The sequence below is a fragment of the Orbicella franksi genome, chromosome 6 (genome assembly GCF_964199315.1).
Source record: "Orbicella franksi chromosome 6, jaOrbFran1.1, whole genome shotgun sequence".
NCBI lineage: Eukaryota > Metazoa > Cnidaria > Anthozoa > Scleractinia > Merulinidae > Orbicella > Orbicella franksi.
The window spans coordinates 3,057,679-3,085,000 of NC_138150.1; the positions used below are offsets into that span (position 1 = coordinate 3,057,679).

The 27,322-nt window shown below is 40.3% G+C and overlaps 2 protein-coding genes across 4 annotated transcripts in view; one reads left to right on the forward strand and one right to left on the reverse strand.

Annotated features, from left to right (window-relative positions):
- The first annotated feature begins 2 nt into the window (after positions 1–2).
- LOC145489948 (calcium-regulated heat-stable protein 1-like) lies at positions 3–4,537 on the forward strand. Its single transcript, XM_081469041.1, has 4 exons — positions 3–94; positions 341–531; positions 1,808–1,930; positions 2,968–4,537. Exons 2-4 carry the CDS (start codon positions 347–349, stop codon positions 3,113–3,115), a joined length of 456 nt encoding a protein of 151 aa, XP_081325167.1. The 5' UTR covers positions 3–94; positions 341–346; the 3' UTR covers positions 3,116–4,537.
- Positions 4,538–5,581: 1,044 nt separating this feature from the next.
- Positions 5,582–27,322, reverse strand: part of LOC145489933 (uncharacterized) — a 24,003-nt gene continuing 2,262 nt past the window's right edge. Inside the window, exons 1-17 of one of the 3 annotated variants that reach the window (XM_081469020.1) lie at positions 22,131–23,793; positions 21,826–21,917; positions 19,258–19,437; positions 18,541–18,885; positions 17,928–18,122; positions 17,164–17,286; positions 15,381–15,518; positions 15,047–15,157; positions 14,586–14,615; positions 14,055–14,202; positions 12,516–12,587; positions 12,117–12,188; positions 11,822–11,893; positions 11,157–11,228; positions 10,538–10,609; positions 10,210–10,281; positions 5,582–8,802 (exon numbers count right to left, since the gene is read on the reverse strand). In XM_081469020.1, coding sequence (XP_081325146.1) covers positions 7,689–8,802; positions 10,210–10,281; positions 10,538–10,609; positions 11,157–11,228; positions 11,822–11,893; positions 12,117–12,188; positions 12,516–12,587; positions 14,055–14,202; positions 14,586–14,615; positions 15,047–15,157; positions 15,381–15,518; positions 17,164–17,286; positions 17,928–18,122; positions 18,541–18,885; positions 19,258–19,437; positions 21,826–21,898 — 2,889 coding nt within the window. In that variant the 5' untranslated portion in view covers positions 21,899–21,917; positions 22,131–23,793 and the 3' untranslated portion in view covers positions 5,582–7,688. Of the gene's footprint in view, positions 8,803–10,209; positions 10,282–10,537; positions 10,610–11,156; positions 11,229–11,821; positions 11,894–12,116; positions 12,189–12,515; positions 12,588–14,054; positions 14,203–14,585; positions 14,616–15,046; positions 15,158–15,380; positions 15,519–17,163; positions 17,287–17,927; positions 18,123–18,540; positions 18,886–19,257; positions 19,438–21,825; positions 21,976–22,130; positions 23,794–27,322 lie in introns of those variants that run through there. The other 2 variants (XM_081469019.1, XM_081469018.1) reach the window with 2 other exon arrangements.

A 27,322-nucleotide genomic window follows, 5' to 3' on the forward strand; every position in this document is an offset into this window, starting at 1 on the left:
ACCGTGCTTCCGCTGATCGATCGTCCTTGCGTGGGGTGGGCAGTGTACCCTTAAAATTTGTTGGAAGCTTATATTGGGATTATTTTCTTAGCAGGTAAGGTGTCTTTGGTCAACTGCATGTTTCAGAAAAGAAAGAGGTGTCAATCTTTGTAAACGAAATCTCTGTTACCTGACAACGCTGCGTTGATACGCAAATGCGAATGCTAAACTGCACATGACATAAGTGCAAGATATGCCCTGCAGTTTTCACGTCTTCTTCTATGGGCTTAGTTTGAATGGAATTATGCATTAATGAGATCCTGAGTTTCTGCTCATTTTTTGTATTTACTTAACCCTTCAGTAAAGAATGTCTTCGGATCATAAGGACGCTGATCATGTACACGTTGCCGACGAGAAGCCAGCTGTTGTGACGAAGGATCACTCTAGCAGCAAACGGACTTCAAGTCCGGAAAGTTCGCCCCCTCATGCAAGAAAATTCCCCTTCAAAATCCCGAGTCCTATACCAACCAGACGAACTAGGACAACTTCTCAGTAAGTAATGTCACGAGCTTTTATTCTAGGTGTTAAAATACGTAGTGAAGTCCATGGATTTCGCACAGTGTAAACCTGAGTATTATATTAGAGTTGTATTCCCAGCTGTGCGTGTTTAGAATAATCAGACTGAAAACAGCACATTTATTACTTGTCAGTTGCTAATTGGAAGCAAGGTGTGGTTAATTGATTTCCGCATAGCTTTTATGATCTCTGGTTTAGTGATCTCACGGTCTTAATTTCTTCCGACAAGATTATCTCTTGGAACAGCTCTCATGTGTGTATGTGACTTACTATACAATTTAGTCTCGCTGTTATGAGATCATGACGCGATAAAGCCATACTGAGAAAGGAGGTCACAGTGTTTATGTGTGAATTGGATTCCCACATGATATTGTGAACTGTACTCTGTGTCAATATTTTTGAAAGGACAACACTTAGCACATATTTCTTAGCTCTCCAGCCTCCCTTCCCCTATTACTCCTTAATATACAGCTTTGAAGACAGTAATTGACTGCGAGTGTATTATCTTAACAGGGATTACCATCTCTCATTTGCCATACAGCCAGATAACTTAGCTTGTTTATTTTAGTGTAATTGCTTGTAAGTTTACGTTGGTTTGAAAATAGTGAGAAATTACTTTTTCTTTTAGGTTCCTTATTACAGGAAATTTTCGCGCTACGTAAACAAAATCACAAAATTAAAGTGATGGAAACAATAAGTGTCATGAATATGACACAAAAATTAAGTGGCTCACATTACATTACTGTTGACCTGTAGCCCCGCCATTGCATTTTTGTTAATTTTGATGTTATTGTACCTTTGATAGAGTTGGTTTACTAAAATTAATTCAAGGACATGTTAAAGTGGCATTGCCAGGGAATTAAATTCTGTGTTGCTCAAAAGCACAAAGTTAAATTGATTCGAAATACAAAATTTTCGCAAAACTGTGGAATTTAAATGTCATGAGATATGCCCAACTCAAAATCGTGAGATAAACGTGTTGCAAAAAATTCATGTCAGAAGGTAATAATTTTTTGTCAGATGATTTTGGCTTTACTGCCTTCTTCAGGGTACGTTAAGTATCTGTACTGAGGTATTACGCAGAATGTGTTATCATATTATACAGTAAGTAGATAGCTTCACCAATATAGGGTGATCTTTCTGTGCATCTCAAACTCAGAAATTCATGTGATAAAAATATATTTTTAACATCTACTTTCATTGCAATCTGCGTATGGTGTGTTGTTACTTACCGTGTTTTAATTTATTTCAGGTCACGAATTGCATCAGAATCTCCAGAGCAAACAGGAGTTTGCAAGAATTTCTGTCGGAACAAAGGTCATGGTTTTATCACACCTGACGACGGTGGAAAGGATATTTTTGTGCACATTTCTGAGTGAGTAAAAACTTATTTTACCATTCGATAATTTTTTTTACATATAAATAGTGCTGTAGAGCCAGCGGTTAGGGTAAAGCATCTGTTGCATTCTTTTATTGATACATATAAGAGAAGTAATAGCTGAAGGTGATACAGGCAGTGTCATTAATGATGTGATGTAGTGCACAAGGTATGTTAGGAACAAATGAGGCTTGGGTAGACACTTTGCCCTACCCACTCAGAAGAAATTTGTGTGCTGGAGTGGTTTGCATGACCCTTAGAGCAATGTTGGTAGGAGCAGTTGCACTCCTAGCAGGGTCTAGCCCTGGGTGGGACTCTCATTTTAAAAGGATGAGGGTGCTTGTTGGAAATTCTGAACAGAACCCCTAAGAGGTATCTTGTTTTATGGGTGCGGTTTGAATTTTTTCAACCCTGAGAGACACCAATTCAAAAACAACACGGTAACTGAATGTGCACACTTTTATTGATAAGTTGTGAATTCCCAGTGTAAATGCAACAAAATTATAAATCAGTTGATTGTCAAGTACTTCTTGTCATTATTTTTTTGGCTCAGTACCCTGACGGTACTGCAAAGGCTCCTCGCCATGAACCTTTCGAGGCTGAATGCCTTAAGAAGTACCAAAACCGCTTTTTAACCCCCCCCCCCAAAGGTATGATGGGCACCCTGTCCATTTTATATGGGAGTCCCCACCCCCCTTGGGGTCTAGCATGGTGAACTGTCTCAGGGATAGGGACAGAGTGACCTTGTCCTCCTGATTGTGTTTTAAGCAGGAGGCTAACCATTTTTCCCCGTAAAAAAGAATATTAAATAAATTGTACTAGTTGAGCATTAATATCCAAGAAACATGTACTTTGTACTGCATTTGTGTAGAATACTATATCTGCTACTACACCTGTTGAAGGTTGTTTTCTAGGGTGGTCCATTTATTCTCCATTGCTTCATTGAAATGAGGGAACTCCTTCAATAGACAACTTGGCAAAATTTAGTTGTGTTAGTTTTGAGTCTACAGTTTTTCTTTTCTTTCTCATTTCAGCATTGAAGGAGAATTTGTGCCAAAAGAAGGAGACAAAGTCACTTTCCGCACATGCCCATTACCTCCGAAAAATGTTGAGAAGCAAGCGGTTATGGTAGTACTCACTGAATTGAAAGGAGCTCACGAGAAATGGTGGAGCAATTCTTAGCCAAAATAGACACACTTCAATGAACCACTTTGAGCACATTAATATGGATAGAAAAACCCTTTTTATTCACCTGCAAGCAATGTATAAATTAGAGAGGTGATTTCAAAGAAGCTGGAGTGGTTTGTCTGACTCCATGACCCAAAGTTATTGAAAAGGTTCAAAGCACTTTAATGCGTAGTGGCTTGATTCATTAAATTCCTTTATTCTTTGCAGTACCTATTCCATTCATTTTAGTCAAGAATTTTAAGGTGTCTTGTAGACAAAATTGAAATTTTGGCCCTTTTTGAAGCTCAACTAAGATTTTTTGTTTGAAAAATGTGATGCTGTTATTTAACCATACGGTCAAACTCGTATTTTCCATGTCAAAACTTTAAGACAACAAAACAACGTGGAAACAAGAGAATGGCAACACAGACTTTCACCTCAAACTTCCCTTCAGCTTTTTTCTCCCACCCTTTTCCACTCCGACTAACCACCCCTCCCCCTGACATCAACAAAGAGGCTCTCCTTACTGGTCTTAGTACATCTGTTGTACACCTGTATTGATACTGAGTCAGCCGGGAGAGTTTGGTTCAATTAATAATTATCATTTTAACTATATGCCCTCTTGGTGATAATTTTCTCGATCCTTGTAACCTTAGTGCTTGGTTACATTTCATTGTAAGAAGAAATGAATGGAATACTTATCAGTGAAGATACTGGTTTTGTGGCAACGTGCATACAATGAGAATTTTGCCAGGATAAGAATACCTCTCTTACTTTTCAAAAATTGAAGAACGTGTACGAAAATGTCCAGTACATCAGTTTTTCTTTGTGAATTTTTGAGTAATTGTTGACAGCTTTAAAATAACCCTTTTCTAAGTTCTTGAAGTGAATATTAAAAACTGTAAAGTAAGGTGTTTGATGGATGATAGAAGACTATGTGGAACATGAAAACTTATTGATTTCATTATGGCCTTGAACACTTAGGGAGGAGGGCAGGTGGAAATATTGAGGCAAGGAATAAATTGTTGGTTGTTTTAACAGACTGTTGCTTTGCTTTATCCTGCTTTATGAGAGACTGTGTCGCTCATAACAAGTAATTGTCATGTCAAGAAATCTCTGTTCTTTAGTTGAATGCCATATTTCAAGCTACGAAGAACGTTGAAAATTATCAACATTTTTTCGTGCAAAATGTTTCATAATTACTTTTGACCACCAAATTTTGGTGGAATTTCATTTGTTCAGAGCAACTATTGTTCAACGAAGTACTCTCTTTTATACCGTCGTGGGGGAATTGGTTTTGTTCAGTGATTTTCTAGGAATTATGCTAGTTTATTTTATATGTATAGGGTAGTTGTTTAATTCGGATAACATTTTCGTCATTTTGAGCATTCTTGAAATGTTACTGTTGTACAAGTAATAAAATACTTTGTTACATGCTTTGGTTGCTTTTTCACTGGGTAGATAAAGTGTGATAAATGGTTTGATGGGCGTTAATTTTTTTAAGTAAGGCAGATTAGGTGCTAGTGTAGGGATAGGCCATTTTCAATATGTTAAATTCTAACTTGGTTCCAAGGCTTGGGGGAATAAAACAATAGAAATCACATCGGGAGATGAATAATTTATTTCCTTTGCTTTGTTCCCCAAACCTGAGAGCCAGGCCACAGTTTTAATATATCGAGAATAACCTATTAAAGAAGATGACTAGGTGATGTTAAGTGAGCGTAAATCTCCTCAACGTCCTCGGTAATCTTCGGACGTATTCGGATATGCTCGGTTCTTCGACAACCGGGCGCTTTCACGAAGAACGCTCGCACCAGTGACTGGGGAAAAGTTCGCAGGAACCAATATTGAACTTCAATAAACAAATGTACACCATCATGAGAGACTGCGCTTGCGCGCGAAGCAGACTGGTCACGTCACGTGATCCCTCTCATGATCTCCCACGAACACAGGTATCGGGCTATAGATTTTCGAGCTTCTGAATTTTTAAACAAATATTTAGACAAGTTTCCTTAGCTGCGCAAAGAAAAGCACTCGGCTTTCTTTTGCTTTTGGTTCAGGTACACAAAGCCACCAATATTAGTAATAAATTTCCAGTGGGAACCCTCACTCCCAAACGCCCCAGGCAAGGATAAGATATGGGAAGAAGCGAGCCCGGAGGCGAAAAGGAGCGGGAGCTAGCTAGGATGGCAGCAATGGTCATCGCTGCGGGGAGGAGGGAGGGACGCCAAGCTAACGACTGGCGAACGTTTAACGAAAAGAGAATTAAACAGGCCAAAACAGGCCTATTTATACAAAACCTGTGTGAAACAGAACACCCAGGAGACTACGAGCGCGCGGGGATTTTTATCCTTGAATCCCGGAGAGATTTGGGGCGTTTGTACGAGATGGCCCCAGTGAGAATAGTTTACAGTGAAGGCCATGTAATTCGGGAAACATTTTCGATGCAGCATGTCGGGCAAATACTAGATTATCAGTTGAGTAAGGCACGGCGGAAGTTTGGTGCAACTTACCTCGTTTCCATTGGCAACAATATCAACAGTCGTGCGTCGCCTGTCGTGTCGCCTACAATTTCGCGCGCTTTATTGCCAATGATACCAAACAAGTTGCCACTGGAAACGGAGCCAGTTGCCCGTGAGAACAACGCGAGTTTCACATTAAAACCTGGTGAACAAACTTTTGTCGCGCCTTATTCAACTGATAATCGTAGTATGTGCCCACTGGTATCGTACTGTTGAAATATGTTTGTTGCGCGTATATTCAGTTCAACTCGTCACTTTCGCGGGTGGTAATACACGCAATAACACGTTTTAAACTTGCCACACTCGAAATACAGCATTTTACACGACAGATAGGAAAAAATCCTGCCCATATCTGGAAACTAAATACATCGGCTACCTAGCCGGTGTGTGCTTTTCCTATTTTGCCTTAAAGGGTGGTTCGATCGGGGAGCTCATTAGAGAGTGGTTACTTTTCGAAGGAACAAGACTTTTCAGTAATATCCGAAGAGAGAAAAGCCAAAGCAATCAGGAATACTTGTTAAGTTCTAGCCTTCTCTCCGTCATACGAAAATACTCTCCCGTAAGAGAGAGTTTACACGACCCTGAAATGCGAGCTGGGACGCAACATATTCAGCTTCATAATGTAAGCATAAACGCAAGGCTGGTCATTTGTTTTATAATGACTTTTATTTTAAGGTTTGTGGGTGGAGTTACGGTATTCAATTATCGCTTCCCTTAGGGGTAACTGAACTTAATTAAAACTTAATTAAAACTGAACTCATTTATAACTTAGAACCAGACTGGGAATCACAGGTTACACGACAGAAGTAGCGGCCTATTTTTTATGCTGTTCAAAATACGCTGCTTACTGCCCTTAGTTCAACCCTCTGATTATCTCTGATATATCGACATACAAATTATGAACCTGCGAGCAGGCTCACCTCTGAGTCACACGCGCGAGCGGCGAAGAGCAAAGCGATCCGGCGGTAAGGAGTCTGGTGAAGAGGGGCCAAGAAAGCAGGCTCACTTTCTCGTCTCGCATCTTCGCCGCTCGATTTCGCGCTCGCGGCCACGACGCGCGCGCTTGTGCTCCAACGTGAGCCTACTCGCAGGCTAACAAATTATCCAGACTTTTATTTATGTACTTCCTGTAGTACTTGCTAGGAGAATTTGTAAGAATGTCAAAATCATTCTCCTTGATGATCGTCTCTTGAATCCTCATGAGTTCCTTCCTCAATTATATATTGATATCAAATAGAAAACTACAACCCTCGTCAGAAGAGGGAGTGGTTTCTGTGTCACATATTTTGAAAGTAGAGTTTTTCGCAGATACAGTTCAAAACAATGAACAGTAATTCCACGAGCGCGCTTTGGATATGAGATGATAATATTAAGTTATAAGTAACTTTAATAACTTTAATAAATAAATAAAAAAAATAAAAACGCCCTCAAAAATTACATAGAAGGGCATGGTATAAATAAACAATAGCCTCCATTTGGCGAGAAAATATGCTCGAATATTTGTCCGCGGACATTATCTTTTCCTCAGATAATGTCCAAAGACAAATATCCTAGCATATTTTCGCGCCGAATGGAGGTCATTGTGTTTATTATCCTTCAAGTATTTTTTTTGCATCAAGCGCGGTTTTCATTAATAATAATGTTTAGTATCTTTGACGTTCTATACTGGCTAAGCATTATCTCTAGGTTAGCAGTACTAATTTTTTCCATACAGTTCTACCACAGCGAAAGCCGGTTATTTAATGCATCAGTACCAAACCTCGGAAACATCAGTCACATCACGTTTGCAACCTACGTTAATTGCATCTCGTCATCGTCGACATAATTCAGGGCCACCGCAGGCGTGGACTCGATAACCGATCGCAACTTTGCATAATTTTTTTGCTGTCCGGTCCTCGCGGTAACAAATATCGCATTCACTCCAGCTCAGTCGATGTTGAATTTTCGTCTTCCGTAACTGTTAACCGATTGCCTTTCCTTCGCCGTATTCTCCTCTAGTAACATTGTCCCTTCTTTTCTGCCCTACTTTCGAAGTTTCTTCGGCGTTATACCCCGTAGCTTGCCAATTATACGTCAGATTCTCTCGTTGCGCCATTCAATAGTTTTGATTTACCATTGGCCGATCCCGTGCTTCGTGAATGCGAGGTCGTCGTAGACTTGGACTCGATTGATGATTGTTCGGTTATACCCATCGCTCGGCTTTTCCGACTATAACTCCGAACACTGCCGCGAAGTTTCCTACGAAAATTGGCGGTGGATATCGTGTAAAGGATCGGGTTTAACGCCGAGTTCAAAGGTAGAACAAAAACGGCAATCCAAGCGTACACTGTAGGACTGGCCTCCATGCCCAGCAACGAAGCAATGCCGATGATTATGATAGGAATCCAACAAGAAAAGTCTGTGAGTACGATAAACACCATTCTACTTCCAATAGAAGCCACTGCACTGCCCGCGCCACTCTTTTGCCGAGTTTTCTGAATCTTAAAAAACATTACTAGGTAGAGAAAGAAAATCAGCATGAATGAGGCAAAGTTCAGCCCTAGGAACAAAAACACGGAGTATTCCCAGCCAGTCGGTTTGTTTGACGTTAACTGGAGAGGTAGACAGACTCCAGAACGAGCGTAAAACTCTTTGAAGTAATCAATTCCAATGAGAGGTACTCCTGCTAGAATGAAAGCAACGAACCATGTTACGAATAACGCGACGTAAGTACCGCGCACGCTTAGACCGATGTGTTTAAATGGATGAACAATGGTGACGTAACGATCTACAGTCATGATCGTCAAAATGAACACAGATGCCTCGCTAGAGATGGTGGACACGAAACCGCTGAACTGGCACAGCGGGCTGTGTTTCCAGCTGTCGTTGTATATGAAGTACCTTCCACGGTAAAACACGTCGACGCCAGCTATGATGATGAGATAAATCCCCATCAAGAAGTCCGCGATGGCCAGGTTTAGCAACAGCAGTGAATGAACCTTGTTGTCGCTTTTTGTTTTTAGTCGCCACATTAAGACGAAGGCGTTTCCTACCAACGCAATGCTTCCTAGAATCCAAATGCACACGTATAATGTGAGGTTGGCCATGAGATCATTGCAGGACGAAAACAGATCTGTAGGAGCGGAACAGTTTGTACCAGATAACTTTGCAATGCAGCAAAACTCAAACTTGTCGGTCGCCCTGAAGGAAAAACAGTACAGTACAGTACAGTAGAGCTGACGGTTCCATAAATAGAGAATAGCCTCCATATGGCGCGAAAATATGCTAGGATATTTGTCCGCAGACATTATCCGTTCCGAAAGGCGAACAGTTCTCCGAGAGCGTAGCTCGAGGAAAACTGCGAGCTTTGAGGAACAGGTAATGTCTAAGGACAACTACCCGAGCATATTTTCGCGCCAAATGGAGGCTATTGTGTTTATTATCCTTCAAATCTTTTTTCGCAACACGCCCCTGCGCAACTCGCGCAGTTTTGAAAATTGGGAAATAATAAACAATTAGACCCGTAGCCCTTGCGGGCTACGGGTCAATAGCCCATTCGGCTTCGCCTCATGGGCTATTGACCCGTGGCCCTTGAGGGCGAAGGGTCTAATTGCTTTAGTATCACCCAACTAGTCGAACAGAAAAGGCAATAACAAAGTTAGCAAATGCAAGTTGAAATATTTCTTTGGGATGAAAACGAAAGAAAGCGTCACACTCGATTGTGCCAATTTCGCTACTCGAGGACTATTACTAATAGTCCTCTAGTAGCGTAGCCAATTAAAATGCAGAATTTTCATTAGTCCACTAGTTTGGTGATACTAATAACAATTAGACCCGTATCAATATGAAGAAGTATTTATTTGGGAATAAAACGAACGAAAGCGTCACGCTCGATTGCGCCAATTTCGCTACTCGAGGACTATTACTAATAGTCCTCTAGTCGCGTAGTCAATTAAAATGCAGGATTTGCATTAGTCCACTAGTTGGGTGATACTAATCTCGGATATTCCCCAGTTCTGAGCTGGGGAACATTCGGTCACGTGACGTGTTTAAACCAATCGCGCGCCAGCGAAAATATTTGATGGATTATAATGGCTCATATACCATGATGGCTGAGCCAATGAAAATTCTTGAATTGCATTATCCAATGATTCAGTTCTTTAATAAGTATTAATAGCCTCATTTTATACGGCTAGTGTAGATGACTGCCAACTCGATATCAACATTTTTTTTTAGTTTGAGTTGTAGTCTTATCTTAAAACGCTTAGGTCGAGAACTTGCAGGCGGCGTCCATGCTCGGCGCATCTTAGCGACTTACATATTTCGCCTTAAGGCTTTTTTTACTTAATCCACAGACTAAAGTTCCGACGCATTTCTTCTATTGGATTTAAGCGCGTTAACCCAGTTGAAATTTTACTCCGTGCGCAGGAAATATCTACACTAAAACCGGAGTTTTTAGCCTGTTCCAGGCTCTCGGTCAGTGGGGACGATCGAAAAAGCGGGCGCGGGACGAGCGGGGTCGATCGTCCCCATTGACCGAGAGCCTGGAACAGGCTATGGAGTTTTGAGCTTTGTAGACCGTCAGTGTTAATTAAAACGGTTACTTACAGATAAGTAAGTGGAATGTTGTCGAAAATATCCAGTGGTAACTGCTGCAAATGTTTGTTGTTGTTCAGGTAACTAAAGAAGAAAGATAAAGTTATAAATTGGAAAGCATGTCTATAATTGATGGTACGAAGGCTAAGTGGAATTCAGTTCACTCTATGATCATTCGAAGTCCAGATTTGTTGAAAGATTACAGATAAAATTGCTGAGGCGGTGCGAATCCCCGTTACTAACAGACGAATCTCCCTTGCGGATACCTCCATACACAATCAAATAATTAAAATCAACAACAGCAAGAACGGTGACGATTGCAACGACAGGAACAACTTACAGTTCTGTTAACGAATCCATTCCGCGAAAGGCTCCGGACGAGATAGTACTCAGCGTCATGTTACTCAAATCCCTGTTGAAATAGCCCAGAGTTAATAATCTTTCGTAAATAAGACTGAATTAATGCTCAGTTCCCTCTATGAACTCTGTGAGATGCGCCCCTAGGGAATCATGGTAGTTGTATTCATCATCTTGGACCAGATATTTGTTTTCATGAATAAAACCACCATGATTCCCTTCAGGCGAATCTCATCTTGAGAGGGAATAGACCTTTGCGGCGATACGGCAGACTTTTTGAATTCCGAGTGTATTGTTTCAAATAGGGGGTACATAAGTATATAGTTGCCTCCTAAGCATCCCATAATAGCTATTTGAAACAATAGATTTCAAAATGGCCGCTTTATCGCCGAAAAGGTCCATTGTCCATTAATGTTTCTTTTCACGAGTTCAACGCGCGTTTCCTTGTTTTGGCGCGAAAATATTCCACACTGCAGACGTCTGAGCGTTGTCTCTGATTGGTTTATTCTCGTATTTAGATGTCCTTGCGCTGATGGCGCTCTGTAAGGACATCGCTATTAAGATCACACTATAAGGCATACTACATGTCGTATGTTACTCACAGCTTGGTTAACTGTTTCAGTCCGCTGAATGCCTCTTCTTCTATCTCTTCAATTGGGTTACCAATGAGATTCCTGCATGTTTATTAAAGCAAGGGCATCTAATTAATTTCGGTAATATAATTAATGTAGCCGAAAAGAAGCCCGATTTCCCTGATTTCTCTGATGGAATCTCATTTCAGGGCTGTATAATGTATTTTCCTACTGGAGCTTAAAGGAAGTGCACCCTTACAAATTATCGTAAAGACTGATAAAGAATAAAGATTCCCGCAAAGATTTCGGATCAAGAACTTTGGAAAATGACCGACTGGGACCAGAAAACTTTCGGCCATCTTCGAAAGATGATGGGACAATTACCATATCAGATCTAGTTTGAACTACTCATAAAAGGAATTATATATTGTCAAAAGTTTAATACTTAAGGCTGGTTTTCACTAGCGACGGAGTCGCAGTCGGAGTCGTAAGCCGGAGTCGGATCGCTTACGAACTCGATCGTGAAAATCAAGAATTGGAGTCGCAGTCGGAGCCATAGCGGAATTGGTGTTCTGCTTCCGACCGCGTCGATTTAATTCACTAGATCGTATCGCTCAACGCTTCTGATGGCGACTCCGACTGCGACTCCGTCGCTAGTGAAAACCAGTCCGTTTACGAAGTCCTAGTGTACTTACAATTCAGAAAGTGAAATTAACCCCTGAAATGTTCCAGACTGTAGCACTCTCAGCTTGTTTCGTTGAAGTTTCCTAGGAGGAAATTAAAAGCAGCAAAGAACAACAGTTAATAGACTTCTTCAGTAGCGCGGATAATCCTCAAATCTACGCTCGATCTCTGAACAGGTTTTTAAAACGGGGCTTGCGAAAATATCCTAAAATGGACCAAAGGAATGCCAAAAAATATCTTTTCATGTATTGGAACAAAATTTAGAAACAAGGAATCCTTTATTGGTTTTCTTGCACTTATACTTACAAAATTTCAAGCTGTTTTAGATGAACGAAAGAACCAGGTTGTATACTTCTAATAAGATTATCCCTCAGGTCGCTGAAAGAAATAAATAGATTATTCTTTTAAACTTTTCAGTTGAATGTTCCAGTCAAACATTAATTTCTCCATACTGATTGTTCTTCATTCTTTCAGTTTTGGTTCTGAGAATTTCGACGTATATCATGACAAAAGACGTTACTTTTCTTACCACTCTAGAGGACAACATTCTGAAATTTTGAGGATAACTAAGAAGGTGTGCAGTCTTTGAACATTCAAGGGTAAAGATTCTAAGCAACATTCCTTTCAAATGGAGGATATTATTTCAATCAGTAAAATACTTGCGTTCAAAGAAGTGTTCTTGCTAAATTTTCATTTGCAACTTACATTTCCTCAAGACTTTTGTATCTTGCAAAGCTAAACCTCTCAATATCTGTTATCTTTGCATCTTTTATAACCCTGTCACAAAGAAATAATTACAATAAAAAGTGTGGAAAATATTAACAGTTAAGATTTGTAATTTGTAAATGTTAAAGACAATCATTATGATGCATAACAGTAGTGCATGTTCGTCGAAGCCGTTATTAGGGTCGTCACGCAACGCTTCTCCCACTAAGAGAAGCGTTGCGTTACGGCCCTAATAACGGCTGCGAAGGAGACTAGCACAACAGAAATCCATGCAGAGTTTCGACTAGTATTGTAGAGATAGTTTCGTCTGATATTTTTGCAGGGGAATTGCATCTAATCGCGTTTGAATACATTAACGTCGATGACGTCATATTGCCTTTGACTCATGGACAAATTATGGAGGATTCTCATTGCTTTGTGAGGATTACAGATAGGCTAATATCGTGTTCTATTCAAGGCTTACCAACAGGTTATGAACCGGTTTGACAGGGTCATCACTGCAAACTTCTAACTTAATGGGATTTCCTCTCATGAAAAAACGGACGAAAACATCCCTACCATACTACTGTATCGTCTCTGGAGTATTGCAATGTCGCGCCCAAGTCAGTAATTATTTCAGCTCAGTCATTGAGAGACGTTCACATTAATGAAGGCGTGAGTCACCTCAGATGTCTCTCGAGATTGGGAAGCCTCCTCGCATGTAACAGTCTTTGTTACAAAGTTAGTCTTGATATTACGCTTCAAACCTTTGCGAAATTCTCTGGGGTTCAGGCTTGTATTTGACCGCTGTGCGTGCTAAGGTTAAAGAAGGGCTGATTTCAGTCCCCTCCTTTGATCAGGTCCAAATTGCGGCTCTGGAGGGCAATGCCTGAAATTCAGAGAATTTATACCAAAGGACACCGTCAACCCGGCTAAACAAGATGGTGTTGTCTACAGGATTCCCTGTGAGTGCGGCAAAGTCTACATCGGGGAAACAGGGAGATCTATGCAGGAGAGGATCAAAGAACACGACAGGGATATACGACTCGCCCGTACTCAGACCTCCGCCGTTGCTGAACACGCCCACGAGACCGGCCACTACCCTATCTGGAATGAGGTCAAGTTTATTGATCGAGATCCTCACTGGTACACACGTAGGGTCAAGGAAGCTATTCACATAAGACTTCACCCTAATAACATCAACAGGGATAGTGGAATTGAAATTCCTGAAGCATGGATGCCCACGATCAAGAAACACAACAACGGGAGAACGGTACAACAGCGGACCACTGAGGGAACAGCTACTCGCCGGAACAATGGAAAAATAGGAGGATCGAAATGCACCAATCACAGCCGACCTTTGTGATATAAATGATACCGTGCAATCAGTCGACCTTATCGCCTGAAGAAGACTAGCAGTAAGCAGTCGAAACGTCGTGATCTACATTTCAAGTGACTACGTCGTGAGACAAACGATAATACACTTTATTATTAATTTATATTTTACATGAAATGCTACCTTGTCTAGCAGTAACTTACAACTTTGTGATCTTGACAGGCAGATAAGTTGGTATGCCCGTGAGGTCTTTCCTTAAACATATTGCAGGGGACTCCACCTTAAGCGGTCGCTCATCGCCAAGAGAGGCTTCCCAGCCTCCTGTAACACAGTGGCTGGTCCAGCTGCAAGCTAAAATTAGAAAAGACGGAATTACGTATAGCCTCTTCACAGACATTCTTTTAGCTCGTCGTGCAGCCTTTCTCAAAGTTCGTTGAGAAGGAGAGCTTGATGAACCAAAAAAATGTCTATGCAGGTGGCTATTTAAACGATTATTCAACTATCATTTCTTGAATGATACAGTCGAAGATGTGGAAAAGCCCTTCTCTTCGCCTGACTAACGATGATTTGTATTTGTTTTTTGAAATACCACATACAATGATACAAAAGAAAAAAGTTTTCTTGGCTTTGGGTTCCTGCCAACTGAGGCGATCTGCAGTTGAATGGAGCTTTATTTATCACATGCGTATAATTCGTCCATTTACAATGATAAAGCATGCTAAATTGAAACTTACCTTGTACGGTGTAAGAACAGCCGTTAAGTTCTATTGGAGAAAAAAAAAGCGATCAAAATGTATCTGTAAGGAGACTGCTGAGCAAAATTATTAGATGCATGGATGGATGAGAAGTCCAAACGATAGGCAGACAGGCAGACAAATGATTGGACGGATGGACAAGAAGACAGACAGACAAGCAGACACACACAGACAGACAAACAAACAGATGGAAAAACAGACAGACGGGTGGCCGGATGGACAAACATACAGACAGGAAGATGGATGAATGGAAAAACAGACAGGCAGTCGCATGGATGGATGGACAAACAGACGGACAGACAAGGAGATGGATAGACAGACGGCAAGATGAGCGAAAGTACGGAAAAATGACGGAAAGACACACAGACACATAGACGACAGGGTAGAGAACAAGAAAGAGGATGGATGGATAGATAGGAAGATAGAACTGAAACACTTACCATCGCTCCTGTCCCCACAGTCATCTTTGCCGTCACATCGCCAGTAATCCGGGACACACAATTTGTTGGAACACTTGAACCAGTTACTAAAGTTGCAAGGCTTATCCAGAACTAGGGAAAGGAATCATTAAGATTCTTAAAAAAATAATGGTATAAAATACGGCTATGCGACGTACGCTTTCTCGTTGTATACCATGGAATAACCCACTTGTCACTTAAGTGACTCGTGGGATATTCCACGGTATAACAAAAAGCGTTGAAAAACTAGTATATATCGAATGTCTTACAAGGAGATCATGAATATGAAAATACCAATAACAGATAAATCTATTGCCTTGAGTATTGTTTGTTTTCCTTCCACAGCGGTCTTCGTAAAAACACTTTCTATTCAGGAGAAAGCCAATCGGTTTTTCCTTGCTTGGTATTGTCACTTTATGAAGGACTCTGCATTCATCAGGATTAATCATTGGAGCTGCAAAAGTCATGACATTTCACACATTATTTTCGCTTGTCCAAAATAATTTTCCCCGCTTAACAGAGATGTCTGATATTGTACCAAAATACAGTCGAACGCTCCCGTACGCGACCACTCAAAATGTCAAGTCTAGGTGATCTCTTACCGGAGGCGGTCGATCGCTTACGAGGGTTTAGACCATATTGGGTAAAAATTTTGCCTTATAGGAATATGGTTACTGCAGAGACTTACCCCGTGCGCCAATGCCGATGCAATGTTTTATTCACCTGAAAACTCAATTTCGAGAACAAAATCCGGTTCTTCCCACTGAGAAATTTCCGTCTCTTGTACTACCTCGGAATACGATAATATTACTCTTGACAACACCTTATTATCCAATTTCCTTTCTATCATCTGTAGAGTGTTCGCTCATGGGAGTTAAAAAAACAAAAAACAAAATGAGATTTCAAAGTTTTAGCTTTAAAAAAAGGACTCGGTCGCTTACGAGAGGTGGTCGCTTACAAAAGTGATCTGACTGGGAAACTTTTGGTATTTTGGAAAACTGGTCGCAAAGCAGAGGTGGTCGCTTACTAGAGGTTGTCGCTTACTAGAGGTGGTCGTTCACAAGAGGTTCCAAATATAGTTATTTCACTGAGAAACTTTTGGTATTCTGGAAAACTGGTCGCAAAGGAGAGGTAATCGCTTACGAGAGGTGGTCGCTTACAAGAGGTTCTAAATATAGTGATCTGACTGGGAAACTTTTGGTATTTGGGAAAACTGGTCGCAAAGGAGAGGTAATCGCTTACGAGAGGTGGTCGTTTACAAGAGGTTCTAAATATAGTGATTTGACTGGGAAACTTTTGGTATTTGGGAAAACTGGTCGCAAAGGAGAGGTAATCGCTTACGAGAGGTGGTCGCTTACAAGAGGTTCTAAATATAGTGATTTGACTGGGAAACTTTTGGTATTTGGGAAAACTGGTCGCTGAGGAGAGGTGGTCGCTTAATAGAGGTGGTCGCAACCGGAGGTTCGACTGTATTTGCCCTACAGAATTTCGCCAAACGGAAATCAACGTAGGTCCTCTGGCTTTCTGTCGCTAGGTCGATTTTAAATCTTTGGGCGCAATTCCCGGGTACGCTCCTATATGAAAAGGTCGGGAATGCTAGTCGTCTCGTTTAGAGGTGTAACTCAAGGATTCTGGTCTCGCTTAAGGTGTTCAGAACGAAACTCCACTATGTTTAGCCGTCAAGGTACTCGATGTATGTCCGTTTCAAAGTGATACTTTTCGGGGTCAAATCAAGCTTGAGCCACGCCCTGTTTGGTTAAGGGTTTAGTCAATTTTCCGACGAGAATCCTGACCTTTTCACATGGAAGTCCCCCCCTCCTCGGGGCGAAATTATCTCATCCATGGACTAACCACGAACACTCTAACAACTCAAAAATGAACAGAACCAACTAACTCGTGACTTTCCTTACGTGCGTTTATTCTTCGCTTGTTACCAGGAAGACGTTGCATGTTTTCGCTAATAAATTTGATTGGTTCATTCCACTTTGGCCATTTACTACCATTGCCTAGATGTGATTACCCAATATAATTAGGGTTTTACGATCTAATTATGAATGAAACTGCTATTTTAACAGAATAACAATGTATATATAACTTACGACAATCTCTTTCGTCAGATTGATCGGCACAGTGTGATAAGCCATCGCAACGGTGTTTGTTTTCAAGGCATTGCTTCCACCAGTGATAATTCTTGCATTCAAACTTGTTTGGACCACAGGAGACTAAAATATTTACAGAGAAAAGCCATTTTAATTATTCTCTGTAAAGGTACAAATTCTACCATTAAACTCTTACATTGTGACACTGCCTGTGTCCTCGGCTAGTGGCTCATGGTCATGCTCATTTATCTCCAGTTAATTAGGTAGAAGGAGCCTGCAAACACAGACAGAATTCCGGCTTTTGTCTCACGCCGCCGAAACAAAAGCCTGAAATCCGTCTGTGTTCGCAGGCTATAAAGGTAAAAGTATTTGACACTTTTAAGAGCCTTTGGAACCTTAGATCTAATTTATCAGCAGTGTCGCGCATCTTATGAGTTTTTTGCTCATTCCTACTGAAATTAAGGTAGAAGTAGCTATAGAAGCATTTCTAGTTCCCCGAGGCGTGATTCTAATCCATCACAGTGTTGGCCCTCCCGCTTCCCTCCCGCCGCTACCCAGTCTTACACTGACTGGAAGGAGACAATGTTATAGAGAAGTGTTTAGCCTCGAAACGATCCTCGCCTGGAGTCCATTCTTAGAGCGTTCAATCAGCCGCTCAGCACACTAACCGGCATAAGATCACCGCGCCTCCAACAAAATTAATACAATTCTTCAGTTATTGGGAAAATCTGAAATGAGAGCGAAAGAGAGAAAAATTCATTCACCAGTCTCTGAGACGCAATGTCCTCTCTTCCTATCTCGGTCATAATTGGCCGTCACAGAACACCACCGGTCGCTCCATGCATCTTTGTCAGCATCCTCTTCAGTACACTCGTGATACAGCTTTCCTTTGTAAATGAAAGGGAAAACACAGCAGGCCCCATCGCCATTGCCTCCGTACGAACGAACTTTGCAGTCTCCTAAAAATAGGATAGGATAGGATATAGAATATAATAGGATATCCGATTTGTTAATAGGATTTTTGTCTAGGGGTGGATCTGTAGCCCTCCCGGTCGTCTAATAAAGTGGAAATCCATTTGAATGTGTGTTTTATGATGCTTTATTTCTTTAGAACGCTACACATCTTAGAAAACATTGTTTTTCAAAATTGGCGTTGTTTTTTCAATTTCCATTGCTTTGACAGAATGATTTCTCTTCACTACAATTCACTCCAATCCTCAAGTCGATTTACGTCCGAGCGGCAAACGGTAAACGTCCTGCGGTAAAAGTATATCTAAAGGCTCTGTTTACTAAATGGGCATCATGTTGTGATAAAACGTATATTTCTTCAGTTATCAACCTTCAGCAAGGCAAAAAAAATTCGTCGCAAGTACTTACCAGAATCATAATAAGCGCGAAAACCTTTGAAGTTATTTCCACGATACGCCTGGAACACAACCAACATATGATTTCCGCTTGACCTTACCCCTGTGGGAATCTCACTGCCACAGAATGTCCCGAGGGACGGGTCGGTAGTGTTTGGACCATCGTAAACCTGCACGTACGCACGCTCACATCTGCTGCTATTTTCTAACTCAAAGTCGGTGAAATTTAACGTGATCTGATTTGCCGTGTTAACAGATATCTTCCAGACACAAGTAGTATTACTTTTGTAATCATGAGGAAAGTTTGAAGAAGAGATAACTCCGGCCACTTGCGTACGAATTCCGCCACAGCTGTAACCTGCGATGGAAAAACAAGGCAATGTGTAAAAATTTTGACTTTTCGTTTGCTTTCCTTCCCAGCGTACTCTAGCAAATCAAAACGAGCAAAATCAAAACCATGCAGTCCCAACGAGCGTCAAACGAATTTTCCCGCGCTCGGAATAGTCGCATGTTTTCCCTCGCTTGGCACCGGCTGGGTGTTTTCCCGCGCTTGTTGGCACTGGCTAAATTTTGCCTGCGCTTGGCACCGATTGCCTGTTTTTTGCTTTGAGTTGTTATTCAATTATGCCTGTTTGCTGGCCGATTTGTGGTACAGAAAAAATTGGTTTTAGTTTCATTTTACGACAGATAATAACGTCCCTCCATCCCTACAACAGAACGTCAAACTCACTGGTCCGCCGGCAGGGATACTTCATGCTGCTGCCGTCTTCGGGGAAACACCATGGATGACGCCATTGCTCGCTCCAGTCTTCCACTGTCCCGTCTGCGGTACACTCAGTGTAGTTTCGGTTGTTGAACTCAAATGGCAGCTTGCAGCATTTGTTGTTTTCCGTCACAAACGGACATGATTCTATTGAGTGAATAAATGTTGGTCAGTTCAGAGATCTTCGCGGGCTGTCTATTCATGTACTACCTTAGATGTGAAGAAGTCTTCCTCTTTTCACTACAAATTCAGTTTTAATAAAGAAATGGAAACTTGCTGTGCGGTACTTTCACGTCGTGCTGTTTATTGCTGTATCCGGTTAGTTCTATAACCTTCCAAGTTCGTGGATGAAAGCCGTGGTATGTACCCATTCAAATAAAGGCGATATTGAGCAGTACTTTCATGTGGTACTGTTTATATATGCTGTACAAGGTGGTTCTAACTTATAAGTTTGTGGATGAAACCCTACTGTGTGACCATTCAAATGAAAGCTATTGAGCGGTACTTTCTTGTGGTGCTGTTTATTATACTGTACAAGGTGGTTCTAACTTATAAGTCTGTGGATGAAACCCTATTGTGTGACCATTCAAAGGAAAGCTATTGAGCTGTACTTTCATGTGGTGCTGTTTACTATGCTGTACAAGGTGGTTCTAACTTTTAAATCTGTGGATGAAACCCTAGTGTGTGACCATTCAAATGAAAGCTATTGAGCGGCACTTTCATGTGGTGCTGTTTATTATGCTGTACAAGGTGGTTCTAACTTTTACGCCGGTGGATGAGACCCTAATGTGTGACCATTCAAAGGAAAGCTATTGAGCAGTACTTTGTACAACGTAGTTCTGAATTTAAGTCTGTGGATTTAACCCTAGTGTGTGACCATTCAAGTGAAAGCTTTTGAGCAGTACTTTCATGTGGCACTGTTTATTATGCTGTACAAGGTAGAGATTAGTATGCTGACCAAGATGGTGCTAACTTTTTACTGAGAGAGGATAAAACTCTATGTTGTGTAACCATTCAAATGAAAGATAGAAAGACGTTCTCCACGTCGTCCTGTTTATTAGACTATGCAAGGTGCTTCTAACCGTTAATTCTTCGTGGGAAACGCCAGTGTGCCTGGATTTATTTATTTTCTTTATTTTTTATAGACAGAAGCATTTTCGTGAAGCACTGTTTTTTTTTAATACTGTAGACCGACGTCAATCCGTCATGCAGTCTAACTCTCAGTCTATAAATGAAATCTCGATCACTTCGATCACTTCGGTGTGTGAAATTAAAACCATTCAACATCACTCAAGTTTAGCCTCGGTTCGATTATTTTCGAAAATGAAAATGGGAACTTTTTAGTGGTTTTAAATTCTAGAAGTAAACAGATAATTAAAGAGAGCTTCACTAAAAGCCGCGTAAACAACCCGGAAGAAAAATGCACTGCTTTAGCTTGAGGTGAGAAACGAAACCTTTGACCAGTTCGAACGTTTTTAATATAACACCCTGATTTTAAACTGCCTGTGTAATTTACCGTTCATTGTCTTTCCAGTTATTTACCACAAGGCTCGATATGACAAATATCCCCCGTTTGTCAAATTAATAGGTCGGGAGATTTCAGGATTACGTGCTTGTAAAATTCGCAATTCTGATACACTGAGGTTCCTTGATGAATAGCATCCCTCTCAACCCGAGCTTCACTTATATATGACTCAAATTAAACACACATTATGTCAAAGCGGATGATACTATAATGGTAAAAAGACCGCAAACAAGTCATTGAAGAGCAGTTTATGAGATAAATGAATAAGACGCAAATACCGTCAAATTTGTGATTTATATGCTAAATTCCTCTCAAACAATATATGAAAATCGCGAGAAGGGGTAAACGATGTAAGTATAAGAAAGCGGGTGGGTTTTGAAAGAAAGTCAGTTTGAACAAAGTCCAGTTTTAATCTGCATTGCATGGGCTATGCAATTTGTAATAAAAAATCCCCGACGTTTCGTGGAATATTCACAGCAGAAAAGAAATCAGATTCAAATAGATGTCAAACTGAGATGGCTTAACGAGTAAAAATTGCAAAGAAAACTATTTTTTTTAACAATAACAGGATTACACTTGGTCCAAACCTACGTCCTTTTATCCTACAAGTCGTCAGAAAACTGAAACGCACTGGTCAAAAAAAAAAATTATTTTGAAATTTCAAAAACTTATTTCCTGTATATGCTTTCAGCTGTGCAATACTCAACATTAAAAAGGGGTCTTGCGAAGAAGAATGTACGGCACGGAAGCTCATTTCCCCGTTTTCATTTTTCCAATGTGATACATCTATAAAAGGCTTCGCCAAGCTCTCAAGGTAATTGTTCACAAACACTTTGACAACATCGACAAAATACCTTTCGAGAGAAAGGACTTAATTAAGTGGACTGACGGGTTGTACATCGTGCCTTTTAAACACGTATTACAGATATACTGTGATAATATAAAGAAATTACACATGCTAGAAGTCCACAGAAGAATTATTTAAACAAATACAACATTTTGGTACTTACGTTTCTTCGTCCGCGCGCTTCCCATGCAAAGAGAGATGAGGAAAACAGCTAGGAGATCCTGCGAGCTTAGCATTTTTCACAGAATTGATCACCTGGGAATTTGAAATGTTGTAAAGTAGTGAATTGCTTTCGGGCAGCTGGTTGATGTATCTTTGCAATAAAATTGAATATTTATATTAGGGTCGTGCGTATCTCACTGGAGCGCACGGATTGTGTGAAAGGGGTATTAGAAAACACGATGATACTGGGCGATGACTATGTTGTACAATATCTAATGTTTTGTCTGAATGCTCAAGAAGAAATACCTGGATAGACTCCCGCGGAGAGCATTACCAAAATGATTTTGAATCCCCGCTGAAATGCCAAGAAATCAATGGGTGAACTTCTTTAGAACAGAAATGAAAGTCAATTAATTTTTTCTTTACTGCCTAAAATAATTTAACTGGTGGAAAAACAGAGTTCAAGCCATCCTTCCGGGCCGCGTTCCTCCCTTTGACAAATGGGAATTTCCTCCGGATTTGATAGTTAGGCCATGGGTTCATTTCGAGACCAACCTTAGGTGCGATAAACGGAAAAAATGGTCACCGCAAAATGAATACATGGAAGTTATTAAGATGAATTTCAGAAGTAAATATCAACTGGCTCGGTATGACGGTAGATATTGGTTATAGAGTTTTCAATATTGAGATTAAACTGACGTTTTTATTCCAAATTATAATGTCGGCAAACTTCTTAAAGTGGATCAAAATGAAAGGATGAATCACGGAAAAATTTATTCGCCCACAAAACATGCGTCAGATCTCTAACTGGTGACAAACAAAGGACTTCATTACCTCTCGCCATTTAATGATTAAAATATTCTATTTGGGTTTTTCCTCAATAAAAAGATCGTAAATCAGTTTTTGAACGAGATATGCGCTCAAAATATGATGCGTAATTTGCATTCAGAGTGAAATCTATTCCATTCGTTTTTGAAGCGCTTTCGAGGGTAACAATATTCGCCCAATTTCATTACTTCTGTTTGGTGTTAATTTTAGAGAAATCCATGAAAACCACATCGGAGGGATTCGAGTTTAATTTGCACTTGATTCATAGCTGGAAAAGAAAAAATTTGAACATAAATCACTACACGACATTGTACAAAACGTCGACATACATTTACAGGAAAACGAATTCAAAAACATTGCAGAAATCTTAAAAAAAGGTTGTGATTGCGAATCGTGACTTTGAGAAATTATCGTATTCAGAATGGTGTCAAGAATGAATAAATGGTCTAGTCCGTTGACCAATCACTGTCGAGGAACGTAACGATCATACAGCGAAGGCAAATTAATCTCAGTTTCAACGATAATTAAGTGGACTTAATAAACATAAGCAGTCCAACATCACCGCTCGGGGCTATTTTTTTATGCATAACAGGTTAACCAAAAGACTTTAAGGGCCGACAAAAATAACTTAAAACAAGTGCTTATTCCGGTTTTGATGGAGGGCTGACCACACGAAAGGATACCTTGGAGCGAATCAAGGTGACGCAAACTTAGAGAAAGTCATGGGCACGTAATTTTAGCAACAACTCTTATAAAGGCAAAACCAAAAGCCAATGACGAATCCCGAACAAAGCCTGTTTCATTCTCTTCTTCTCCTTCTTCTTCAACCTCACGACGCGTTCTTCCTCTCTCCTCAATCCTTCTCCTTTCAGTTTTGAATCCAAAATGGCACTGGCCCGTTCAAAATGCGCCAAAATACGCCTGCATTGCAGGCTTTTACATTGTGTTTTTACCATTCAGAGTCTTAGCACGTTTGAGCGTTTCTTGTGTTCGTTCCTTTTTTCTTGTGGAGTCCGTTTACTTCCTTGCTTCCTTCTTTCCTATATTCGTTCAATTAGCCTACAGGTGGTTCCATCCGTTCAGTTATATTTTTGGGAGGAAAATGTATTCGAAGCTAAGATTTCACAAAACTACGTGTAGCTTTATAGAGATCCGAAGTATATATGAAATAATTCATATTTGAACTGCGGTAGTAGATGAAAGTGAAGTATGATCATCGCAGTAAATTTTCCAATTTAAGCAACTGGAAAGAAGAAGCCTGAAAAAAATAAAAAAATAAAAATCAGGGCTTCAACGGGATCCGTGACCTCCGCGATACCGGTGCGATGCTCTACCAACTGAGCTATGAAGCCACACATTGGGAGCCGTTGAAGCCCTGATTTTTTTCAGGCTTCTTCTTTCCAGTTGCTTGAATTGGAAAATTTACTGCGATGATCATACTTCACTTTCTTTTATAGAGATCCCTGACGAAATTTTGCGATAACTTTACTGAAATGAGAACATATCTCATCGTTAAGCAGTGAATTTACAACAATTCGTACTGATTTCTCTCGGAAAAGTTTTGATATGCAAAAAGGTTTTCAGAATACAGTCAAGAAGCTGCTCGCAGCGTTTTCGGAATTCGCTGAGGACTAAGATCAGCAAGCGAAGGCATCTAGTTTAGCCCTTGCTAAAAGAAATGCTTAATGCCATGGCTTATCAAGCCGTACACGACAAATTGCACTTTGGGCGAGTATTCTAGCTTGGTCCATTTTCCGGGGTTTTCAACCGTGGGCAGTTATAGCGTGAAAGCCACATTAAGAAGATTTTACTATCTGTCTGGACATGTTTGACGGTAAAAGCCTTCTAGCTCAGTCCATGAGATGGCAAAGCTATTTGAGACTTCAACATCCTCTCCGCGGGTTTGGTTGTTAAAATTTTCCTCTCTCGCGGGGTGTATGATTGGTGTTCAAATGCCCCGCCATTAAATTTAACACCTTGCACGGGGCACCCAAATTCACCTAAGGCCTGACGATCATGCCCTTAAGTTTCATGTCGAATGTACCCCGGCAATGTTATGTTTGGCGGAAAAATGTCCTGTGACTGTTGTTTAACTTTCCCAAAAGGTAGACACGATCGAAGGATTGGAAATTTCAATAGCAACTTTGAAGATTTAATAACCTACTTGTGGAGGTTGTTGTTATTATAAGCGAAAGTACTTTATGTGATGCAGGGTTATAAAATAAATAAATGATAAACTATGACCATTCATGATGGAAAATTTGTGAATTTCACTTTGAGTCTACTTTAGTGACCTCTAGCCTGTTTTTAACAATTTTAAACTCATATGCAGGTCATTCAAATGAAGCTTTCTCAGAAACCGGTCGACTTTCACGATTTGAAAGATGGGAATGGAGTGCAAATACGATCAAAATTGATATTTAATTCGCAGAATTCTCAACTTGTATACTCTACCGGTTCAATTGGTTATTAACTTGGGATGAAGCAATAGTCGTGAGACAAGGTTAGTTCGAGACTACTTGAAATTCAAGAGCACTTTAAATTTTAAGCACAGTCTAACCATACCTGAATATAGCTTGAAGCTATTGCTATGTTTCACGGCCAAAGCAATGACGCGGAGAAGCTAAGCGGAATTGAATTAGTGGAGCTTGCAACGAAGCGCCATATGTTTGAACAGACTGCAATCACGAACGCGATGTTTTGATTCTTGCTCTGCACGGGGCCTATAAATGTTACTTAGGTCAGCCACAATAGCTTCTTCACAAAAATTCAATTTTGCAATAGTAATGTTTTTATATTGTAAATGCACAGTCATATGTAAATTATTCACAAAATTGCTTTGTCCCTAGCTTTTATGCAGAATAGACCTGTTTAGCTTGGGCGATTTTGTTTTCCATTTCAGACCAAGTGATATTCTCTAGAGAGCTGTTCTTTTATCTACCTAAAAATTATATTCTTTCATTTAAACGCGACTATTTGAAAATTTGAATTCTCAAGATTATCACCACATGGTTAAAAATGGGGCGACAAACAGTCCAAGCTGAAAAGGTGTCAAAGGTCCATTGAAAAACTCAGTGTGGGATAAATTCGAAGTTAAGAGCTCCGGGCTAAGTTCGGGGTCTTTTGTTGTAACTGAGTGGAAAAACGCTGCAAACATTAGTGCCTTTTAACGCTAAATTTGGTGACAGTAGCCCCGAGACATATTTTTCTATGTTAACAGGTAGCACAGGTACATTAGCTTCTGTATTCATACACTGCTTATTATAATGCAGAGAGCCAGAATTTTCATGTATTATTGAGCAGGGTATATTGTTTCAGAATTTTAGACTTTGAGGAGCCGGCAGGTAAATCGTTTAATTAATACGACAAGAAGCTAATGAAACCTTTCTTTAATGAAAAAACAGCAACAGGTGGAAGATTATATCATTAAAATGTTTCGACTTCACCATCACGGCAGCTAAAACCGACAGATATATACTATCAATTATATCGATTTAATTATATGTTCTTGTTGCCATCACGATTTGTTTCAGTTTTCTTTCCGTGTTAATGGCATAGGACTCAGTTATTCAGCTCCCAAAACATGGCAACTGCTGATTGGAAAAAATGAGAAAGGTATCATTTTAAACATAGAGATTCTGAGAAGCACGGATGAAATAAACTGGGTTTAATTTTTGTCTTGTTTCGTGCTTGCGTGCATCCTAAACTCACCTTTTTCCATAAGCTGAAGATGGTGACGTATGCATGGCAAAATATTAATCAAAAAGTCTGGAGATGAACAGTACTGAAAATGCTCTGATAATATAATGGCTAGAACTATGTGAGCTAAATTATTTAATGCACTCTGAAGTTAAAAAAAAACAACAATTTTTCACTGGTCATAAAAAATTCAACCTATAAATACATAACCCATTTATCTCGGTGAAGTAGAAACCGACAGGAAAGTAGTCTTTTGTTTAAGTTGCGAAGATTAATTATCTCTGGCTTTAAGTATATTTCTATGTGACAGCCCATAGTCAACAATTTATGATCACATATCGCCGCAGGGTTGCTTTAGGCCAAGATACAGTTTAAAGTTTTATTTTTAGTTCGACATAACTGTTACTGTGCTTCAAACCTTGTCGCAGAAATCTTGGTGATATGAAATATTTTGCGATCGTAAAATCAGGAAAGTATTATGATGGCGCAGGAAAAATTAAAAAGCATCGCGTAATAGAGGCGAAAGTTTAAAGCCCTGGTCAAACGGACTCGCAATGAGCCGCAAGTTGAAATTGCGTAAAGACTTTGGCTGGGAGGCCAAACGTACTCGGAAGTTTCCTCGCAAGTACCCGCAAGTCGCAATAAAACCCATTTCAAGGCAGAAATATCCGGTTTTTCATGCATTGGCTAACAACAGGTTAATGGAAGTCACTCAACTTGCGTTGACGTGGGTTGGGTGGCCAAAAGGTGAAAAAGTTGCGTTGACTTGCGTGCAAATTTGATCTCGACCAAAGTGGGCGCAAGTCAACGCAAATCAACGCACGTGGACCCAAGTTTTCAACTTGCGTCAACTTGCGAGTCCGTTTGGCCAGGGCTTAAGGCAAGTAAAATCATTCTGCAAAGACGTTTTACCGCGTGGAGGCTTGCCCGCGACATTGTTTTGCGCAACATGTTGCACAAGTTGAAACTTG